The sequence below is a fragment of the Phodopus roborovskii genome, unplaced genomic scaffold (assembly GCF_943737965.1).
Source record: "Phodopus roborovskii unplaced genomic scaffold, PHOROB, whole genome shotgun sequence".
In the NCBI taxonomy this organism is placed as follows: Eukaryota; Metazoa; Chordata; class Mammalia; order Rodentia; family Cricetidae; genus Phodopus; species Phodopus roborovskii.
The window spans coordinates 39,381,968-39,402,314 of NW_026126480.1; the positions used below are offsets into that span (position 1 = coordinate 39,381,968).

At 44.9% G+C, this 20,347-nt stretch overlaps 1 protein-coding gene across 1 annotated transcript; it reads right to left on the reverse strand.

The window, feature by feature from the left end:
- Positions 1 to 5,788: 5,788 nt before the first annotated feature.
- CUNH10orf120 (chromosome unknown C10orf120 homolog) lies at positions 5,789 to 8,879 on the reverse strand. The gene is made up of 3 exons (XM_051193171.1): positions 8,657 to 8,879; positions 8,466 to 8,541; positions 5,789 to 6,556 (listed from the first exon to the last, which is right to left on the reverse strand). The coding sequence occupies exons 1-3, from the start codon at positions 8,851 to 8,853 to the stop codon at positions 5,801 to 5,803; spliced, it is 1,029 nt and encodes a 342-aa protein (XP_051049128.1). The 5' UTR covers positions 8,854 to 8,879; the 3' UTR covers positions 5,789 to 5,800.
- Positions 8,880 to 20,347: the final 11,468 nt, after the last annotated feature.

Below are 20,347 nucleotides of genomic sequence, written 5' to 3' on the forward strand. Positions count from 1 at the left end.
GGATTAGAAGTACAACCAGGGCACTGATTAATCTATGTAAGAATGTGGATATTTTCCCTGAGAACGAAGGCTTTTGGGCTTCTGGGTCAACATTGCTTGTACTTGTAAGTTCGTATCAAAGATTAGCAATAATTACTCAGAATAGCATTGTGGCTGTTTTTGCAATGGAGTATGGAGTTGTTGGTGTAGCTGCTAATGTATGGTTCATTTATTTGAGCTATGTATTAGTTTTCCATGGTTGGTTGGATTTTTGAAAGCTGAAGTGGTAGAGTTTAAAGATAAAACATTAGGAATAATTTCACATAAACCTTCAGGATGGGCATATTATGCATGCTTCCCTCTGATTATTCTTGTAACTTTTTTGGATGAGAGTTTTGGCAGCTGTGACTGCTTTGGAGAAAAGTACTAATCTCCAGCTCCTCTCCTACATCACAAATCTATCTACTATCTATCTATCTATCTATCTATCTATCTATCTATCTATCTATCTACCTACCTACATACCTACCTACCATATATCTACTTATCTTGTCAGAGAGACCTGGGAGGCAATTCATAACCATTTGCCCAAGCTATTTAGCATCTCCCAGAGTGAACAAGCTGAAAAAGTCTTCTCAACCTGGGTGCCAGCAGGAAACATGCTGTGTTCTTCTGACTCTCTAAGAGGCAGGCACATTACTCCAGTGGCTGTAAAGGAGTGCCAGGATCAATTTGTGAAATGACATACAAAGGTGGCAGTTGGATGCTCTGGTGTTCCTCCATGCCCTGGGCTTGCTCTGCCTGCTCTAAGAGCCCCACACCTCCATCGGCAGCTCTTCTAATCTCCCTCTGTATCACACTTCTCTTTGATTTGTTGTTCCAGGGTTTATCACATTCATATCTATCCCAGTCACTGATGTGGCTGGTGGGACTTTTGGCCATCAGTTGCACCTTGTCTTCATTGCACTCAGGCTAGTTTCCAAGCAGGGTTTGGACTCAGCTTCCTCTTGGGCACGCTGGCTAGTGAATAGGAATGGATAGCTGGACAAACTGGAGTTGTCCGTTAAGATAGAGGGGAATCATGCAGAGGAGGCTTCTTATAAGACATCCTTCAGTCCTTCACTCATCTTCGTGGAATGAAAGTGAGGTCACTGGGGAGGGAAGTGAGGGCAGCCTTGGGTCAGCACAGAGACCAGATGGGGGAGGATGCTGTCAGCAGGTTTGGACAGATAGATGTCTCAAGTTTTATAGGGAGGTAGAGAAAAGACCCACAGGAGAGATGAGTGAGGCTGGCTAAGGACAGTTTTAGAAACAGTATGGCCAGACACAAAAATCCTCAGAAACTGAAGCTAATCCAGATGTTTCTGCCAAGAGGACATTGCGATACCAAAACTTCAATTTCTGAGTGTCTTTACAAACACATAGTCCTTTTTGTCTCTTCAAGCTGTCACTGCCATGTGTTATGGAATATTATTTTAAGTAGGCAACGATGTGTTATATTCATTTATGCTATGGCATACTACTTTAAGTGTGTAGAGATATGTTACTTTTGTTTAGCCTGCATTTGTTTAATTATGTAAAGGTGTGCTGTATTTGTTTCACTTTGTCTAAGGCACCTGATTGGTCTCATAAAGAGATGAATGGCCAATAGCTAGGCTGGAGATGGATAGGAGGTGCTGCCATGCAGAGAGAATGAGTAGGAGGAGAAATCTAGAAAGACAGGAGTGAGACAAGGAGAGAATGAAGGGCATGCCAAGGGCAAGAAGCCAGGCAGCTGCCAGCCAGCCAGACACAAGAAACAGTGAAAGTACAATATACAGAAAAAGAAAAGTAAAGAGCCCTGAGGCAAAAGGTAGATAAAGAGAAGCAGGTTGATTTAAGTTAAAAGAGCTAGTCAGAATCAAGCTTAAGCTAGGCCAAGCATTTAAAACTCAGAATGAATCTTTCTGACATGGTTTGGGGGCTGGTTGGTGGCCTAAAAGAAAAAACCTGGTATGGCCATGCTGGTATGGTGCCACAGAACAGGGCATCTGGCCTGGCATGTGGAGTGGATGTGGGATACTTGGGCTGGGACATAGGAGAAAGACTTCCAGAACCCCTGGCCACATACATGAAGCCTTAGTTCTTTCCACAGCTCAGCATAAAGTGAGGGAGGTGGAGATGGAGAAGGGTCTCTGGATAAGGAAGAGACTGAGATTTATATTGTTAATGCCCCAGAGGCTGGATCACAGTAGGATCTCTGTTGAATGCTGAGCAGGCGGTAGTGTTCCAACCTTGATCCCTACCCCATCCTCAGTGAGAACTGCTTGAGTGGCCAGATACCTCAGGGCTCAGCAGATTTGCCCTGTTCTGATGGAGTGTGACCCTCCCACACTGGGGACTCCTTACGGTTCAGTGTAAAGAAGCTAATCGGTTGGAAAGGACTCTGATGGCCTCTGTACTCCACAAGAAGCCAAATCAATGTGAGAGGAAATTAACCAGGAAATGGGAAGGATGTTTCACAAAAATCTGCATCAGTAGAGACATGGAAAAGATGCCAATTCCCCACTGGGAATTGAGGAAGTGCACAACAAACAAACAAACAAAAAACCAAAAACCAACTACCTGTTATTTTCTGCATATTCGATTAAGATGACTTTAAAATTCAATTAATATTCAATGTTGCAGTGTCCTGGTTGTTTAGGTCTTATTGGGTGAGATGCCTGGAGCTCATATCTGGATGGCTAGGCAGATTCCTCAGTATTTCCCCCCAGGGATAAGCTTTAAACAGTGAGTTCTTTCTGGTCTTGCTTGGAGGCAGCAGTGGTCTTGCTGTGGGCCCAGCCTGCTCTGTTCTGAGGTCAGAATGGCATAACACAGCATCCATCCCAAGACAGGGTCCACCATTGTCACATATCCTGAGGGTCAAGGACGTGAACTTCAACCATGTTAAACAGGCCTTCCCTAAAGAAATAACACCACGGAAGCAGAGGGTGGACATGGTGGGAAACAGAAGGTCTGGCAGTGCTCTGCTGTGGGGCTAGTCTACCGCTGGGAGAGAAGGGAGTCCACGCATTTCGGTCTTGGGTCTTTCTTCCTCTCCATCATCTTCTGCAGTGCTCAGGTCAGTTGCTAGAGAACCACAGACGGAAGGATCCAGTTGTTTTTGATCACACATGATGCTTTTTCTTCGGCCCCCACTGATTTAGTAATTTAACCATGTCATTAGTGTCCAATATCTTATATGCTAGTTTTATTGATATATCATTCACACACCATGCAGTCCACTCACTCAACCCTTACAACCCACGGATCTTTAGTCTGTTGGCAGAACAGTCCAGTATCATCATAGTCAGCCATAGTCAGCCTTCATCACTTCCAAAAGAAATACCAAATACATCACAATTCACTCCTTGTTTGCCTCCTACCTTTACTCTAAACTTCAGTAACCACATTTCTGGCTCTGAATTTAGCTCTTGTAGGCATTACACATAAGCAGAAGCAGAACGTGTGTGATCTTTCATGACTGGCTTCATTCACTTAGCATGATATTTCTATATTCATGATCAGATCTTGATCAGTTCCTAATCTTTTATTACATGGATGCTACCACATTTACCATCCATCATCAGAGGGGCATTTTGGTTATTTCCATTTTGAGGCTGCTGCAAAGAAATTGCTATGAATATTCATGAACAAGCTTATGTATGGACACATGTTCTGGATTCTATTGGGTGTGTACCCACTGAGAGAGCGCTATGTATGTTGGACTATTCCACAAGGGAATTATATATGTATATATTGTATTATAGATGTCATATGTGTTGACACTGCCCTGGGAATGAACCATGAGGATCTTAGTGTGATATGTAATAGAGATACATTTATGTCCATTTGGATGAACTCACTCCCAAGGGATCAGCTCCTAGATCTCTTCTATTCCATCTGGACTTGTTTCTGTACCTAGAGTGACACCCAAAGGGTTCTTGTGTAAGTCAGTCAGGGGCGTGGGGGCTGGCCCTAGTTCTGCCATTGCAATTGCTTTTAGTCTCAATTCCTAGTCTGTCTTGAGAATCCTAGACTGCCTCACCTTCCAGGGTTGAGGTCCATATATTAGAGGGGGCTGGAGACCTCCTCAGGCAGGAAGTCATGTTGGACCATGGTCAACTAGTTATTCTACCTTGGAGACTCTCAGGATAGAAAAGAAGGAGCAACTGTTTTCCAGAACCTTGCTGAGAAAGGTAAATGGGAACTTGTGTCTAGTCACTTTACTCTCCTTTTCTGGACCACCTAGGGGACCTGGTGGTACCCCAGAAGCTTCACCTTGGCTAGTGTCGCTCAAGGTGAGGAGACAGACTTGAGCAGTGTCTCACACGTAGCTCCAAGCCACCAGACAGAGTTCTCCCTGCTGCTGCGCCGTAGCCAAGCCCTGCTCAGGATGAGTCTGTCACCTTCGTTTGGGTATTGCTGACAAGGACAGGTAGTGTGTAATTCCTGAACCCTCTCTACTCCCCGACACTCTCCTCCAAATGAAAAAGTCTCACTTCTTCCTGAGTGCAGGAGACAGCACAAAGAGGAGAATGTCTGTCACCGGGCATGTGCACACGTGTGTGTGTGTGTGTGTGTGTATGTGAATATGTGTGTCTATGTGAATGTGTATACATGTGAATGTATGCATGTGAATGTGAGCATACATGTGAATATGTGTACACATGTGAATGTGTGTGCATGTGAATATGTGTGTCCATGTGAATATGTGTATACATGTGAATGTATGCATATGTGAATGTGAGCATACATGTGAATATGTGTACACATGTGAATGTGTGTGCATGTGAATGTGTGTGTCCATGTGAATATGTGTATACAGGTGAACGTGAACATACATGTGAATGTGGGTGTGCATGTGAATGTGAGCATACATGTAAATGTATGCACACATGTGAATGTGTGTGTACATGTGAATATGTGAGTATTCATGTGAATGTGTGTGTATGTGTGAATGTGTATGTACATGTGATTATGTGAATGTGTATGTACGTGTAAATTGTGCAAATGTGAATGTACTTGGGGGGAGGTGTTGAATTTCTTTTATTTTCCACTGGTCAAAGACTGGTTTTAAGCTGGGTCTGGAGGCAAAAGTTTAAAATCTGAGCTACTTGGAAAGGCAAATTCAGTGTGGACAACTTAGCGAGATCCAGTATGAGAAAGTTAGGGGCTGGAATAACGTTTACTCAGCAGTTAAGAGCTCTGGCTGCTCTTCTGGAAGACCTGAATTTGATTCCCAGTAGCTACATGGTGGCTCACAACCATCTCTAACTCTAATGCCAGAGAACCCTACACTCTCTTTTGGCCTCCATGGGCAACAGACACACTTGTGATACACAGACACACATTCAGGAAACATGAAAGCCTTGTCATTGGAGGGAAACTCCTTCATTTCCTTTAGATGCCCCACCCCCAAGCTGAAGTTCCTATCCATGCCCAAGACTCAGGTTGATCCAGGAGATACTTCGGAGCCCGTTTCCAGTCACATTTGGATTGCTTCCTAGTGTCAGGACTCAGTGTTTGACTGGCAACTTTAGTTTTACAGTGAATACCCAGGATTAAGAAATCAGCCTGGCCATTGGGGGCAAGCATATAATTTAGAATTTAGGATTATGGTGAGGTGGGAGCTAGACTCGAGTTAGCCTCAGCAACAGGGTCTCATGTTGGAGACATGGTGGAGACAGAGCAGGAGAAGCCAAGGAGCTCAAAAGAAGAGCAGAGAGGAAGGGCCGTCTGAAGAGGTGTGTAGCAGACATGAAGAGCAGGACACTTGCTTGCGCTCGGGACTAGAGCTTCAATACCGGCAGCGAACGGCCTTGCGCTTGTGTGCTTTGTAGGTGTCTTCTTCTGGCAGCCAGTAGATATTAATGGCATCACTCGGGTGGATCCCCCGTGATATAAAATCCTGGTTCATGAGCATCAGGTCTCCAGGGAAGCTAGTGATGGGGAAGAGGTTTCTGTTCGTCATGCCGGTGATGCACCGCTCCTGCCTCTTCTTCGTGGGGAGGAAAGTTTTCCGATCATTCCGATGGCATATCAAACACCCTTTGCGTTCTTCTGACTTGAAAGTCACGTTCATTGCAATCTCTCGTCTTTTTGTGGGCTTGAACTCTGCCTCCCCTTTCTCCTCTTGGGTGGCTTTATCACAGTTATCCCTGTCAGAGTTGTCTGCCTCTTCACTGGACTTGTCTGTTCCAGTGGAATCCAGTTCTGCTCCAGACAACAATGTGGCACTCCGGAGCCTTTCAATGTATGGCGAAAACTGCTTATTTCTCAAGGCTCGCGCCAGCTGCATCCTTTTTATATGCTTGTTGATGTTGATCATCTCTCGGCAGGGCATTTTAAATTCCTCCGCAGGCACAACCACATTTGCTGTCCATATTTTTTCTGGGGGTCCACACACAGAACAAGAGGAGAACTCTTTTCTGTATTTTGTTGCCTTTTTGTAGTCTGGTGATTGTGCCTGTAGTTCCCTCAGCATCCTCCATTCTTTGTTGTGCTTGTCAGCCAAAAATCTTCTTGCTGCTATGGTGTGAACACCACCGAGATGCTAAAAACGGGAACAGGTGGTTAAAAGTCTCAATACCTACACTCAATCCCTAGTGGAAAGAATTCCAAGTGGCTGGTTCTCTCTCCACTGCTAAGAGCATTGAACCCCTATAAACGGGAAAGAGGGGATTAAATAGACCTGGGTGCAAAGCCTGGCTCTCCTTCCATCCACTATGAATTTAGGATCACTTTATTGACATTACAAAGATTATTGTGAAGTCTCAAAAGGTAATGTTTGTGAGAGCAACTAGTGTGTGTGTGTGTGTGTGTGTGTGTGTGTGTGTGTGTGTGTGTGTGTTATTATCACCGTGGCTAAATGCCTGTGACTTATCACTGTGACTAAACACAGAGAGAAGGAACTTTGTTCTGGCTCAGAGTTTGAGGGGATACAATTCATCATGGTAGCAGCAGTTCCATGGTGGTGAGAACATGGAGTAGCTTGCCTACCTCAGAGGAGCCAAGACCAGGCAAAACCTGAAGGCCCATCCTCTTAGTGACCCCGTCATTCTTCAACTGGACCTCATGTCCTAAAAGTTCCATAACCTCTCAAAACTGTGCGACTAACTGGGAGCCATATGAAAGACATGAGCTTGTGGGGGACACTTCCCACTCAAAGTGTCCAAAAGAAAAGCCGAGGACCTGGAAGTGTCGTCTTTATCGCTTACGTTTTTACATTTGCGGCTTTCTTATCCTCATCTTTTTTGATTTTCATTTTTATTTTTTTCAACTATTTGTTTTTAAAAGATTAATTTTGTTTTCAGGTGTGTGTGTATGTGTGTGTGTGTGTGTGTGTGTCTGCTAGAAGATGGTGTTGGATACCCTAGAACTACAGTTATGTGCAGATGTGAGTTGTCTGACTTGGGTGCTGGGAGCGGAACCCTGAAAGAGCAGCTTAGACTCTTTCCTGCTCCTCATTTTTGTTTATGACAGTTTCATACATGTATGTAATGAACATTGTCACCCTTTACTTGCTCTCATCCCCCTCTCAATCCCGCTGAACTTCTTCTCCTTCTATACATGTCCTTTTTTCATGTCTTGCCTTTTTTATTTTTCTTTTTGTTTTGTGTTGTTTACACGAGCATTGGTAAAAGTTTTTTTTGTTTGTTTGTTTTGTTTTGTTTTGTTTTTTCCTGGAGCACAGACAACTTACCGGTGGTTACATTACTGAAGAAAAATGACTTCTTTGGGAGGGGTGAGGCCTTGTGAGATTCCCCTCTACCATGATTAAATGTTGTGCACATCTTATGTGGTATTGAAAGACTGAGTATTAGAACATATGAGTCAAATGGGGGACACTGTCATAGTCAAAGCACAGCATAGTGCCAGGTAAGTACTTAAGAAATGGCAGTTTCCTAATTTATTATCACACTTATATTTGTTTGTGCTTTTCTGTTTGATGTATGTGTTGGTAACATATAGGGGGAGGGTGAATGTCATGGACATACGCATGAAGAACCAGAAGAAGACATTAGGTGCTTCCCCCATCACTTTGCTCCATATTCTTTCGAGACATTGCCTCTCACAGACCTAGAAGCTAGCCATTTTGTTTAGGTGGGCCAGCAGTCTCACAGCGTTCATCTGTCTCTGCTCCCCAGTGCCAGGGTTATAGCAAACTCAGCCATGCCTGGCATTTTTATATAGGTGCTAAGGATTCAACTAGGGTTTTCATGCTTACACAGCAAAGGTTCCCTCAAGTCATTTTTTCCAGTCCCGCTTATGGCTGTACTCCTGGTAGGGATGTTCAGAGAATGAAATCCACCAGTAGACACAACCAACATGGCTAGAAATGTCTCATCCCACTTTCATTGTGGAAATGTCTATGTTTGGTGGATTTTGAACCCTGGAATTCCCCCTACATCTGCAAGCAGACTCCAGAGGGACTCTGTCCATGCAAACTTGGGGGCACTTACTAGGATCTCTTGTTCCATTGGGGAGTATTTTCCAAGGGCAATGCGTGGGTCTGATTTGTAGAATGCTGTCCATATCCTGGAAGGCAGAGGGACAATGAGTTAGAGCTCTGGAAAGGGTCGTTCTAGTTTTTTCTTGTGGTGAGAAACTGGCAGGTGGTGGATCTAAATTAATTAGGCCGAGGCCATCTCACCCCAGAGGTGTTGCAGTGCAGATGTCCTCTTTGCAGTATGGGAAGTCTTGGGCTACCGAGGGATGGGTGACACTGGGGATCTTGGATGGCTTTTTGTTATCTTGCCCACCCTCAGCAGTAGTCCCTTCCTGGGCCTTCAGATGTCCAGCTCTTTGGCTTCTAAACCTCTGAAAGCGATTTTCCCACTCTTTAATCATACTCCGGCAATAGGTTAGGACAGGAGGTGTTACTGCCTGGAGTTTGCCTGGAGTACTACTCAGTTTGATGGGAGCTCAAGGGACAGTCAAAAGCACTCACCATGTCATAACTGGCTTAGCTAAGGCCTTATTGTGAAGTCTGTTAAATGACCCTTAGGGTAAAACACTGCTGCTCTGTGGCAGGCTAGAGTCCAGGAAGAGACTGGGAAAAGTGTGGCTGGGAGCTAGTGCAACTGCTTGGTTCTTATGGGATGAAGAAAAAGAATTTGCATCAACATCTATTTAGGTTATTTAGGTGGTTTTGGGGGGTGTTGTTTTTAATGTTTTTTTTTCTTAACGATAGTTTTTCTTTACATATTTTTGGTCAAATAAATTTACACATAGTTACTCCTACACCTATTAAACTTTTTATACACTCTATTTTGTATACCTTTCTATTAATTTTATTTTATGTATTTGCATGTGAGTCAGAGTGATTGCATGGATGACCCATGTATGCAGTGCCTGCAGAAGCCAGAAGAGGGTATCAGATGCCCTGAAATGGAGTTACAGATGGTTGTGAGCTGTCATGTGGGTGCAGGAAACAAAACCTGGATTCTCTTCTGTAAGGGTAGCAAGTGCTCTTAGCTACTGAACTATCCAGTCCTACCTTTTCAATTTCTTAAAGGTGCCTTTTGGTGAATGGAAGTTCCTATGTTTGTGCCAGATGCACTCTACTTACTGATATTTCCCTTATAATTAATACTTTCCTTACATTTTATAAGAAATTGTCACCTATTCAAAGTAGGAATGGTACTCACACGCATCCACATGTAATTAACTCTAGGATAATCACTAGTATTATAATTACAAACTGCATTTCCATTTCTTTTTAAGTATATTGCCAAATTATTTTTGTAATGGCTGTTAAGAAGTATGTGTATGTTTATGAACAAGCCAAAGGACCCCCTTCTCCGTATCCACAGTTGTCTCTGCAGCCACCATCCTCGGCTCTGGTTCCTTCTGGTAGTTTTTTATAGCTTATATCAATTACTCTTCTCAATCCTGCAATGGAACACATGCAGAAGAAACTTGAAGGAAGAGGGATTTACACTGATTCATAGTCTCATCATGGTGGAAAAGGCATGATGGAATGGTCTAGTCCAGGGAGGTGGGAGCTCATTGTTGATGCAATTTCTCAGATCAGAAAGCAGATGGCTCAGGCTAGATCCACTTTCAAGCCTCACCCCTGGAAACCCATTTCTTTTTAGCTAGACCACAGTCCCAAGGTTTGTACACTCTCCTAAAATATCACCACCACCTGGATCCCAGGGTTCAAACACAAGAGACTATGGGGGTTTCATATTCAAACCATTGAAGGTTGATTCCCATGGCCCACCTGCCATCTCCAAGACTAAGCAATTTCCAAGTATGGAGGCCCCTGTCTGACACTGAATCAGAAGACACAAATCAGATTCTACAGAAGAACTATCATAAGCCTTCCTCTGATGGATAGTGTCACTGCTCTACAGATGATTGAACCTGGGAGAATGGAGTTGATATGATTAATGAGGCAGACTAGAGTCTCCTACAAGAGGCAAGTATATTCAGAGCAGAAGACAATTTATATTCTGAGAGTTCAGAGAGTTCATAGGAGTAAAGTTCACTTGAGTTCAAGCTGCATACAATAATAAAGATAAACCATGTGTGGCAAAAACATGTTTTTCTACAGAGCACACAAAGGACAGTTTAAACATTTAACCAAATAATGGCAGCAAGGGGTAATGAGTAATCTGAAGTAAACTCACTCTTTTCCACTACACCTGGCATGAGCACAAAAACACATTCCATGCACAATTCGGTGTTTTGAAGGAAATGAGGTCACAAGACTTTTGGCCTGTTTTCTTGGACAGTTCTCAAAAGCCTGCAAAATTCTCACTCTACTTCATTCCCGGACTGTGTTTTGATGGAGTAGGTCTTCCTACCTCAAGACACACCCCACATGGCCAAAGGCCCATATCCCAGCTAATTTCTGGTTCTGTCAAGCTAACAAGATCACTAACCATCAGAGTTAACAAATGAACATTTTAAGAGCCTACAAGCTCCCTAAGTATGTTACTGAACATCTGGTATTAAACCCTAATGCATTAGTCAAATGTTCATAATAACAGAATGGTGGGAAGGAACACAGGTGTTAGCAACAGCTCTCTAGTGAAGTTGTTGTGTTTGATAATATAAATCCAGGACATCCATTAAATTTTAATTATACAAACCCCATTTACTTATAAGGAATAGTTCATTTTTTCCTAAAAATTCTATTTTAGCAGATTGGTTTATTCATTATTTGATAACTCCATCTCTGGGCTGGTGGGGGGTGTAACAAGTACGGAAAAACAAATAATGGGCCAACAGCATTATATCAAATACAGAGTCTCTGTGTGTTAATTGGGGCTGGCGTGGCGGCGGGACAAGCCTCGGCGGCGGGCGAAAAAAACCCATACACCTTACAGGGGGGGGGGGAGCATAAAAGGCCTGATGTACAGCACTTACCCATGCCTTTGGTGTAAATAGTTCTGTGGTGTTGATGTTAAGATACTGACCTGAGTGATATCAGAGAATGTGGAATTAGGAATAAAATGCATTCAAATGATTCTCTTTCATACTACCTCTTGCCATTTGCCAACTTGCTAGCCCTGGGGAGTCATTTACATAAGACAGTCTCAGTTCTGTCAGAACACTACTGTGAGTTCTGTTAGAAGGCAGCTGGAAGATTAAATGAGAAAAAGACTGACCAAGGTGTAAAGGAGTATGGTTTTTCTACCCGCCGCCCAGTCTTGTCCCGCTGCCGCGCCAGCCCCAATTAACACACAGAGACTCTGTATATGTTATAATTCTGTTGGCCAGGTACTAGTTTCTTATCGGCTAGCTCTGTTTTAAGTATTAACCCATTTCTATGTATTTCCACGTGGTCTTCTTACCTGGGAAAGGGGCCAGCGTCTCATCTCCCCAGTTTCTCCATCTTGGCCCTCCTTACTACTTCCTCTTTCCTCCTTGTCTCCTAGTCCCGCCTATCTTGCTTTCCTATTGGCCAATAGTGCTTTATTCATTAAACCAGTATGAGAAACATATACAGAATGACATCTCCTGTTACCAAGGGACCTGTAAGGAACAGTGGTCTCCACACATTCACTGCATCACCTTAGCTGTCGAAACCAAACAGGTTGGTTCCAGAAAGGATGGTGTCTACTATTGTCCTTGTCATCTCTGCAGAACTCTTTCATGGTTTTCTATTGCATGTGAAGATCTTGACAGTCCTGTCATGTCACCTGAAAAATAAGGCCAGTGATGGGGGATGTCATTCTGTAAATATTTCTATTGGCACTGTTAGCCAATAGAAAGCAAGATAGGTGGGACTAAGAGACTAGGAGGAGAGAGGAAATAGGAGGGAGATCCAAGATGGAGGACTGAGAGAGAAGGATGCCGGGGCCTCTCCCTGGTAAGATGAGACCACGCGGAAATACTTAGATTATAGAAATGGGTTAATAATTAAGACAGCGCTAGCCAATAAGAAATGCTAGTAATAGGCCAACAGCTTTATATCTAATACAGCGTCTCTGTGTGTTATGTGGGGCTGGCGCAGCTGTGGGTCCAGACCTGCAGGGAAAAACATACTCATAACAGGCCAGGGTTGTCTTAGAAATAACCTGGCTTTCAGCAGGGCAGACACCATCTGCTTGAACACTTTATTACTTCTGTTGTTGTGATACAATACCATGACCAAGGCACCTCACAGGGGTGGGGGTTGTTTTAGTTTGTAGTTCCAGAGGATAAGAGTTCATCGTGGTGTGGACATGACAACAAGCAGTATGCATAGTGTCAGGATCAGGAAGCCAAGAGATCACATCTTCCAATGCAAGCAGAAAGCAGAGGGAGTGAGCTGGAGGTGGAGGGGTCTTTTAACTCTCAGACCCTGCCTCTAGTGATGTACTGTCTCTAGCAAGACCCTACCTCCCCATTACCTCTTCAAATAGAGCCACCACCTGGGGACAAAGTGTTCAAACAGCCAGGACTATGGTAGACATTTTCATTCAAGCCACAGTAGACACCTTAATAACCTCTTTCCTTCTATTGTTCTAATACATCTCAACCTCACAGCTGCATTATTCTTGGAAACCTAGTAGGCTGGGCTTGCAAAAGATTTCTGGGATCATTGATAGGTTTAATGGGTTATTTCCATTTTAGGAAGAGATTACTGATCTCTGTAAATTCAGAAAGTCTCCCGTGCCTACAGGATCTGCATCCGAGGGTTCAACCACTCATGGTTCTTAGAATGGGCCACACTGAGCTCACATGGAAGCTTTATGAGATGCTGATATTGGGACCTCCCTACCTCCAGAGGCCCTGTTGTGATGGGCTTGGAGTGTGATGGGGTATCAGGACATCTGGGTACCCTCTGAGACATCCTATTAGGCAGCATGGTGGAGAACCAGTGCCTTGCAAAAAGTCTTTAGGGACACTGTTTATTATGACATCACCTCTGACATTTCTGCTCTAAGAGGGCAGGGTTTTAATGATCTTGATTCTGTTTTCTCTGCCCACAATGTGACTCCTGGTATATAGAGGTTATTCACTAAATATTTGTGGAATGGGGATTGCTTAGATAAAGATAGGACTACAGGGTGACTTGGGACACTTGGGATGTAGGAAGAGCACTCAAGGCATGATGGGAGGGGGGAAAGATTGGCTTGATGAGAACAAGACTTCAAGTCCAATCAGCCTGAATGGTGAGACTGGTCTTAAGAGTTGGAATTCTTTCCTGGAGAGATAAGGACAATCCTTAGGCAGGAAAGGGGAAGATGGAAGGATTGTGTATTGACAGGAGAGGGGAACATTGCCATGTTTTGACTCTTACTCTCTGTGACTAGGCTGAGAAAGGCTCCAGCCAACACTGCAGAGAGTCCTGGTGCTGAGGGAAGGGTGGGGATGCCATGGACTATAGCCACACCCAGAAACAGGTAAGCCAGAAGTGAAAGTAAAAGTATAGTCTCAGGACCTCCAAGACCAAGTTCTCAGAACAAAGGCTGGAAGAGAGAGCAGGGAATGAGACAAAGACAATGGAGAATAGAGGATAGGGAGAAGGGGACAGGAACAAGGGAAAGGAGGCTGGGGATTTTGTCCCAGAGAATACAGAGGGGACAGATGCAGCACATAGGAAAAATGGCTGTTAATAATGGTACAAAGGGAAACCCCATGTTTGGATGAGGTGTTTAATTCAGCATGTTAATCAGGGCAGCCAGAGGGGGCTTTTGATTGCTGGACTTCGATATTTTGATTGTTGCTCCTTGGTTGTCAGCCTCAGGAGGAGGAATTGGCCAAATAAGAGAATAGACCTTGGTGTATAGCTTTAGGAATGCAATTGGAGGCACAGGGAAGCAAGGCAGAGGGAATGGGAGAGAAGGGCAAGGCCTGCCAGAGCCACACTTTCCACACTCATGCTGGCTGGAGTTCCTTCAAGGAGCCTCCAGTGCAGGCCCTGGCCAGGCATGAGCCAGATCTGCAGACTTATGCTCCACTTCAGTGGTGTCCACTTTGTCCAAGTGTCAGTCAGTTCAGACTGAATTCAGATGGTTGAAGAGAGGCAAGAGGGTGGAAGAGTGGTAGTTCCTAGAAAGCCAGGACACTGGAAAACCCAAGAACTAGTGAGCTGCATTTACTACCTTTCTGTTGCTGTGATGAAACACTATGACCAAGGAAACTTACATAAAGAAGGTGGACTTATGATTCCCAAGGGGAAGTTCATAATGGCGGGGGAGCAGCAGGAGGAGCTGAGAGATCACATATTCATTTGCAAACATAGAGCCAGAGAATAAACTGCAAGTGGGGCAGGCTATAAACTCTCGAAGACCACACAAACGATGCACGTCATCCAACAAGGCTCCACTTCTTATAGGCCCCCAGATCTCCTCAGATGGTGCCAACACCTTGGGACCAAGTGCTCAGATACATGAGCCCAAGGGGACACTTCTCATTTGGCCATCACAGAAGCCTTTGAGGGAGAGGTATATTCCAGAAAAGGGGACTTAGAGTGAGTGGTCATGGCATTCAGCCATCTTAGGGATGATGACTCCACCCTAATGCCGATCCAACCTTGACTCTGTTGACTACAGACATTTGCACAGATGCTTTCTGGAGGAGAGCCAGAGAAAGCTGGTATGTTTGGGGGGAATCCGTTTGATTTGGGGAGTGGTGGATGGGACATGGCAGAGTTGGGTATTCTGTTGTCCTTCTGCCATCAAAGAAAGAATCTGCTGGTCCATTTGCAGGAAACATGGCCTCTTCTCATGCAGCCGGAAGTGCCTGTCTGAGCCTAGAGTTGCACTAACTCTTGAGCTCACAGGCCAGCTGGTTTCCTGGTCAGCTGGGTTGCAGAGTCTCTAACCCATTCTGTAGTCTCCCACAGTTCTGAGGATGTATCAGATTACAGAGGAAACTGTGGTTTCCCTTATCTTCAAATAACAACTTCCTGTATTAGACGGGCATGTCGATGGCGCCAGGCAAACCCTCCTGTGACTGCTGGATCTACCACTACCAGACAAAGCTGGAGACTGGGAGGGGAGAATTCCTACGTTTGGAGCCCTTCCTCTTGTTTGTGCAGTCTGGGCAGAAATAAAATAGGAGAGAGAGATGATCCTTCCACATCCCTGGGGCTGTACCTGGTCAAGTTCATAGCATTTGTTGTTACTTTCCCTCCCATTATGAGAAGGAATGGGAAGGACCCGGGGAAGGGTAGGGTTAGCAGAGTGTCCAGAACCTACTCCAGTGGTATTATGCCTTGTGACCCACTGGCTAGCTCCATGTGAATTGGTAGAAAAAGAATTGTCGCTTTCTGGGCAGTTCACCCACATGGCTCACTGTGGGTGGGGTGTGCATTGAGCCTATGGAGTCCCAAAAGAAAGGGCTGAAGATGAATCACCCCAAGTTGAGTGGCTTGACAGTAATTGAGAACCCCCCCCCAAACCAATGTGGTACCACCAAGCGGAGAAGCAAGGATCCAGAATATTTAGGACTGGAGTATAGAGATGTTATGACACTAAGGTTTGTCTGTGTAGACAAACTATACCTCTCCCCTTCTCATTCATGGAAGCACTCAGGGAATGGATTAACTATTAAGTGTTTGTTTTGCATGTCTTAACATCATTAGCAGAACCCATGAGCAGTTTGTTTTGCAGGGGGGTTAGTGCAATATGTATTGGTCTAAATGTGCAAAGTGGAATGTTTCTCTCTGGTCAGTTTTCTCTGGTATTCACACACTAATGCATTCAGCTGAGTACTGCCATAAGCTCCACTCTTTACATTAGACACTCAGAACACAGTGATGAGAAAGACAGGATGCTTGAGGAAGGGCTTGTGCAGCTGCATGAGACAGACATGCAAGTTCAGTGAACTATAAACAGGAAAACCTTAGTCTTCTCCCATACTATACCCCAATCCTAAATATCCTGGGTCCTAGCGAATAAAAGGGGTGTTCTCACAGTGCTGATCCAAGGACTCCAAAAGAATTTCAGGGCAACATTGAGGGTATGTGAAGATAAAGCACATGGAAATCTGGAAGCATTCACTCATCTCCTTCGTGTGATATGGATCTTTATTCATACAAATCCCATGACAGTAGCAACAGTAGGTGAACAAACACAGGGAGAAAGATAGGGTCTTGGGACTCCCTTCTCTGGGTCTCTGTCGGGAGAATCGCTACTTGGCTATTGGGACATATGCCCGGCTCTCACTCATACATGTGTCTGTCTCCTGCTGTGGAGCAAAGGTGAAGGAAATCCAGCCACAGGGAACAAGAAAGCAGCAGAATGCTGCTGTTTCATGGCTGTTCCTTCATCCTGGAGCCCCTGAGCCACACATCCTCTCAGTGGCATCTTTATTTATTTATTTTAAAGACAGGGTTTTATATGTCCCAGGCTGCTTTAATCTTGGAACTTCAAACAAGCTATGCAATCAAGAATGAACTTGAACTTCTGGTATCCTGCCTCTTCAGTGTGAGTGTTGGGATTATAGACATGCACCACCATGCCTGGGTTGTGTGACATTGGGTGTTGAGCACAAGGCATGTTAGGAAAGTACTCTACCAATTAGACTATATCTCCAGCCTTTGGTGGCTTCCCTTGAGCATCTCCACTCTCATTGGACACAGCGCCAGAGGGTACCAGGAGAGGCCAGTTCTGGGCATTCAGCTTCTCCTGTATCCTCCAGAGATGTTCTTGGGGTAGTACCCTACCTGAGGGGAAGACTTGACCCCCAAGGTTTTTGATTCCTAAAGGAATTTTGATATGGAACAAGCCCAGACTCTGTTGGGTATATGTTCAGGATATAACTAGATGCCAGAAACCCTAAAACACAGACTTTAAGTAGGTTTGGGGGAGCCTAGAACAAGCTGGGGCCAAAGGAAGTCCCCCAAAGGCTGCATCTCTGAGTTGGGCTTCTCTGTCCCTGTTTCAGAACCTGCTGAGCAGGCACCACTCTGGAAACTCCTTTTGCCAATGTACTGATGGAACCCAGACCCTTAGCAAGCCAGCTCAGAGAGTCAGGCATGAGAGTGTCAGAAACAGGCAGTGTAATCTGCACAAACGGGACACAGCTTGAAAAGTAGAAATGGAGGAGGGGAAGGTGGATGGAGAAGGAGATGCTGAAGACAGGAGACAGAAGAGAAGGGGAATGTGGGAGAGAATGGAAAATAAGAGGGCAGGGAGGAATGGGAGGGAAAAGGGAAACACCTAGGCCACTTCATTTAGAGAATAAAACCATGCTTCCCAAGAAAGGGGTTTGTCTTGGGTTCAAGTCCCAGCTCTGGCATAGATTTGTGGGAGTTTAGATAAGACAAAAGAAACAAGTGGCTAAGACACAACGAGATGATGGCGCAACTGGTGTGGAATAAAACTGCAAGGAGAAACTGACTGAAGGATGACAAGTCCCTCCTTCCCCATTCTCTGAAATGAGAGAAGAGATTGTGAGGTAGAAGGGTGGCCATATGCAGACAGGACTTCTGGAAGGTCCCTCAAAGCACGATGTTGGGTGTGGAAGATCAGAGAGAAGAATTTAGATTCTACCATCACCCAGGCGAAGGGCAGGTCAACACCTAAACACAGCTGAGCTTGCACTAAAGCCAGGGTTGCCCCTCCCAGCTAGACCTCTGTCAGAGACAACCCAGAGGCAACCCTTGGGAGGTCTGGCTTGCAGAATTTTGCAGACAAAGAAAGCAGTGTACTGCATGAAAGTTTCAATAATTTGCCCAAGGTCACACTATTTTAATTTAGAAAAACCAAGCTAAAAATGAAGCCTGGCCAATCCCGATATAATCTGAGGTCAGACTCCCCAGGAAACAATACGGTGACTGAATGAAGCAAGTTCATCTGATTCACCTGATAAGGACAATGAAATTAAATACGAAGCTAAAGACATCCACCCAGGAAAATAGTGATAGAGGTCTAACAGTTCCCATTGTCACCTCTATGTCACCAGGCACAAAAGTGGGGCATATATACATACATGCAGGAAAAACACCCTTAAAAGGCAGGCTGGTTTTGAAACATGGAACTTCATCAAAATATTAGCAATGGTTGATATTCACAGTATATTTGCTATACACAGGTGCCAGTCTACAAAGCTGTTCATGAATGGACTCATTTAAACACTTAGCACTGTGTGTTTAAAAATCCACACTTCTGAAACTAACCAGCTTTAATGATCCGTGTCAGTAAGCAGGGATGCTAAAAATACTGCAGCTTGAGGGCTGGTGAGTTGGCTTGGAGCTTAAGAGCACTTGTTACTATGCAGAGGACTTAGATTCAGTTCCCAGCACCCACGAGGTGGCTCACAACCACTGATAATTCCAATTCCAGAGGGTCTGATAGCCTATTCTAACCTTCATGGGCACCGGGCATACAAGTGGCATACATACATACGTGCAGGCAAAAACACTCATGCATAAAAATAAATCAAAATACAGTGTTGGAAATATATGTACATGGTGTGTCATGGGGTATTGACCAGACTAACCCCATGTTAATGCTTTATGTTGGGGATATCTGGGTTATGGAAGGGATGTAGTTTCCCAGTGGGAAAGTTCTGTAGCCTGGGAAAGCTGTGGTGATGTGTACTGACAAGATATCATCCCTCCGGGCAGGTGTCAGTCCTGATTCATCTTCATTCCACAGGAAACTCCCATCATCATGCAGGGTGGAGCCTCCTCCATGCTCCAAAATACAGGGGTACTTCCTTCATGCACCTTCCTTCCTTCCTCCCTCCCACCTTCCCTCCCTCCGTTCCTTCCTTCCCTTTTCTTTTTAAAGATGTATTTATTTTATGTGTATGAACGCTCCATCTGTGTGTTTACCTGCAGGCCAGAAGAGGGCATCAGATCCCATTATAGATGGTTGTGAACTGTCATGTGCTTGTTGGGAATTGAACTCAGGACCTCTGGAAGAACAGCCAGTGCTCTTCACCACTGAGCCATTTCTCCAGCCCCATGCATCTCTTTCTATCTGGGAGTGTGATACAAGCAATCGTGCTTGCTTCTCTTAGCTTTGCAAACTCTAGTGTGAGACCCTGGCCTTTTCCACAACTGGAGGTGGAGCTTGCTAAGGATGTGGGCTTCTGTCTGTGTTGTGAGGGGGTGATTCTAGCCATTCTCAGTGAACCTCCCCATAGAGACCCCACTGCTCATTGAGGGGTTTGCCCAGGGGAGGAATTGTGTTTTCCAGGAGGTCTGAAGCTAATTAAACATGCATAAGAAGATCAAGTGAGTTACAGCATACAAACATGAAACGGCCTTATCTTAAAATCCTGCTTGACAAAGCCTTGCCCAGGATCCTGGCACCCCCACGGGGCAAGAGGAAGAGGGAGAGAATTGCAATCGATCTGCATTCATAAGCTTTCAACCGTGAGTCTCAGAACAGTCCTCAGAAAAGCCCTGATTGGTCAGTACTGGAATCTTCATTGTAGGCAGCCGAGCTCTCACATGGGATCAACAATTCTTTGTTGTGTTTGCCCTCAAGAGTCCATCTACTTCTTGCTCCAATTGTTAACACTGAAAGTGTTTGTATGTTACCTTTATTTGATGTGTTTAGGAAGGGCCGTGTGTGTACCATGGTTCATGTGTGGAGGTCAGAGAACAATTTACGGAAGTCAGTTCCACCCTACCATGTGCTGCCTGGGGATCAAACCCAGCTTGCCAGTCTTGGCAGCCAGTGCTTTCCTGAGCTTCTTGGCTGGCCCCAGCTGCTAATCCTTTTAATAATGATACTCAAGCGGAAAAGCTCTATCTGAGCCCAACAGTGACCACAGGCTCACAACCTACCTGTTCACTGTGCTCTCTGCCCTCAGTCACCAGCAATGCCTGGGGTAACTTGTATGTGCAGCCCCCCTCATTCACTACCACCTGTGGAAGTCCCCCTGTGGCAACCTCCCTGACTACCACTACCATCACTGAGGAAGGAGAATAGAGGTGAAG

Excerpts from the sequence above, each read along its gene's own strand:
- CUNH10orf120 (XM_051193171.1), bottom strand. The coding sequence starts at position 8,853 with ATGATTAAAGAGTGGGAAAATCGCTTTCAGAGGTTTAGAAGCCAAAGA. Across the intron at positions 8,542-8,656 it reads TGCACTGCAACACCTCTGGG|GATATGGACAGCATTCTACA; the intron begins GTGAGATGGCCT and ends TCTGCCTTCCAG. Across the intron at positions 6,557-8,465 it reads CAATGGAACAAGAGATCCTA|CATCTCGGTGGTGTTCACAC; the intron begins GTAAGTGCCCCC and ends TCCCGTTTTTAG.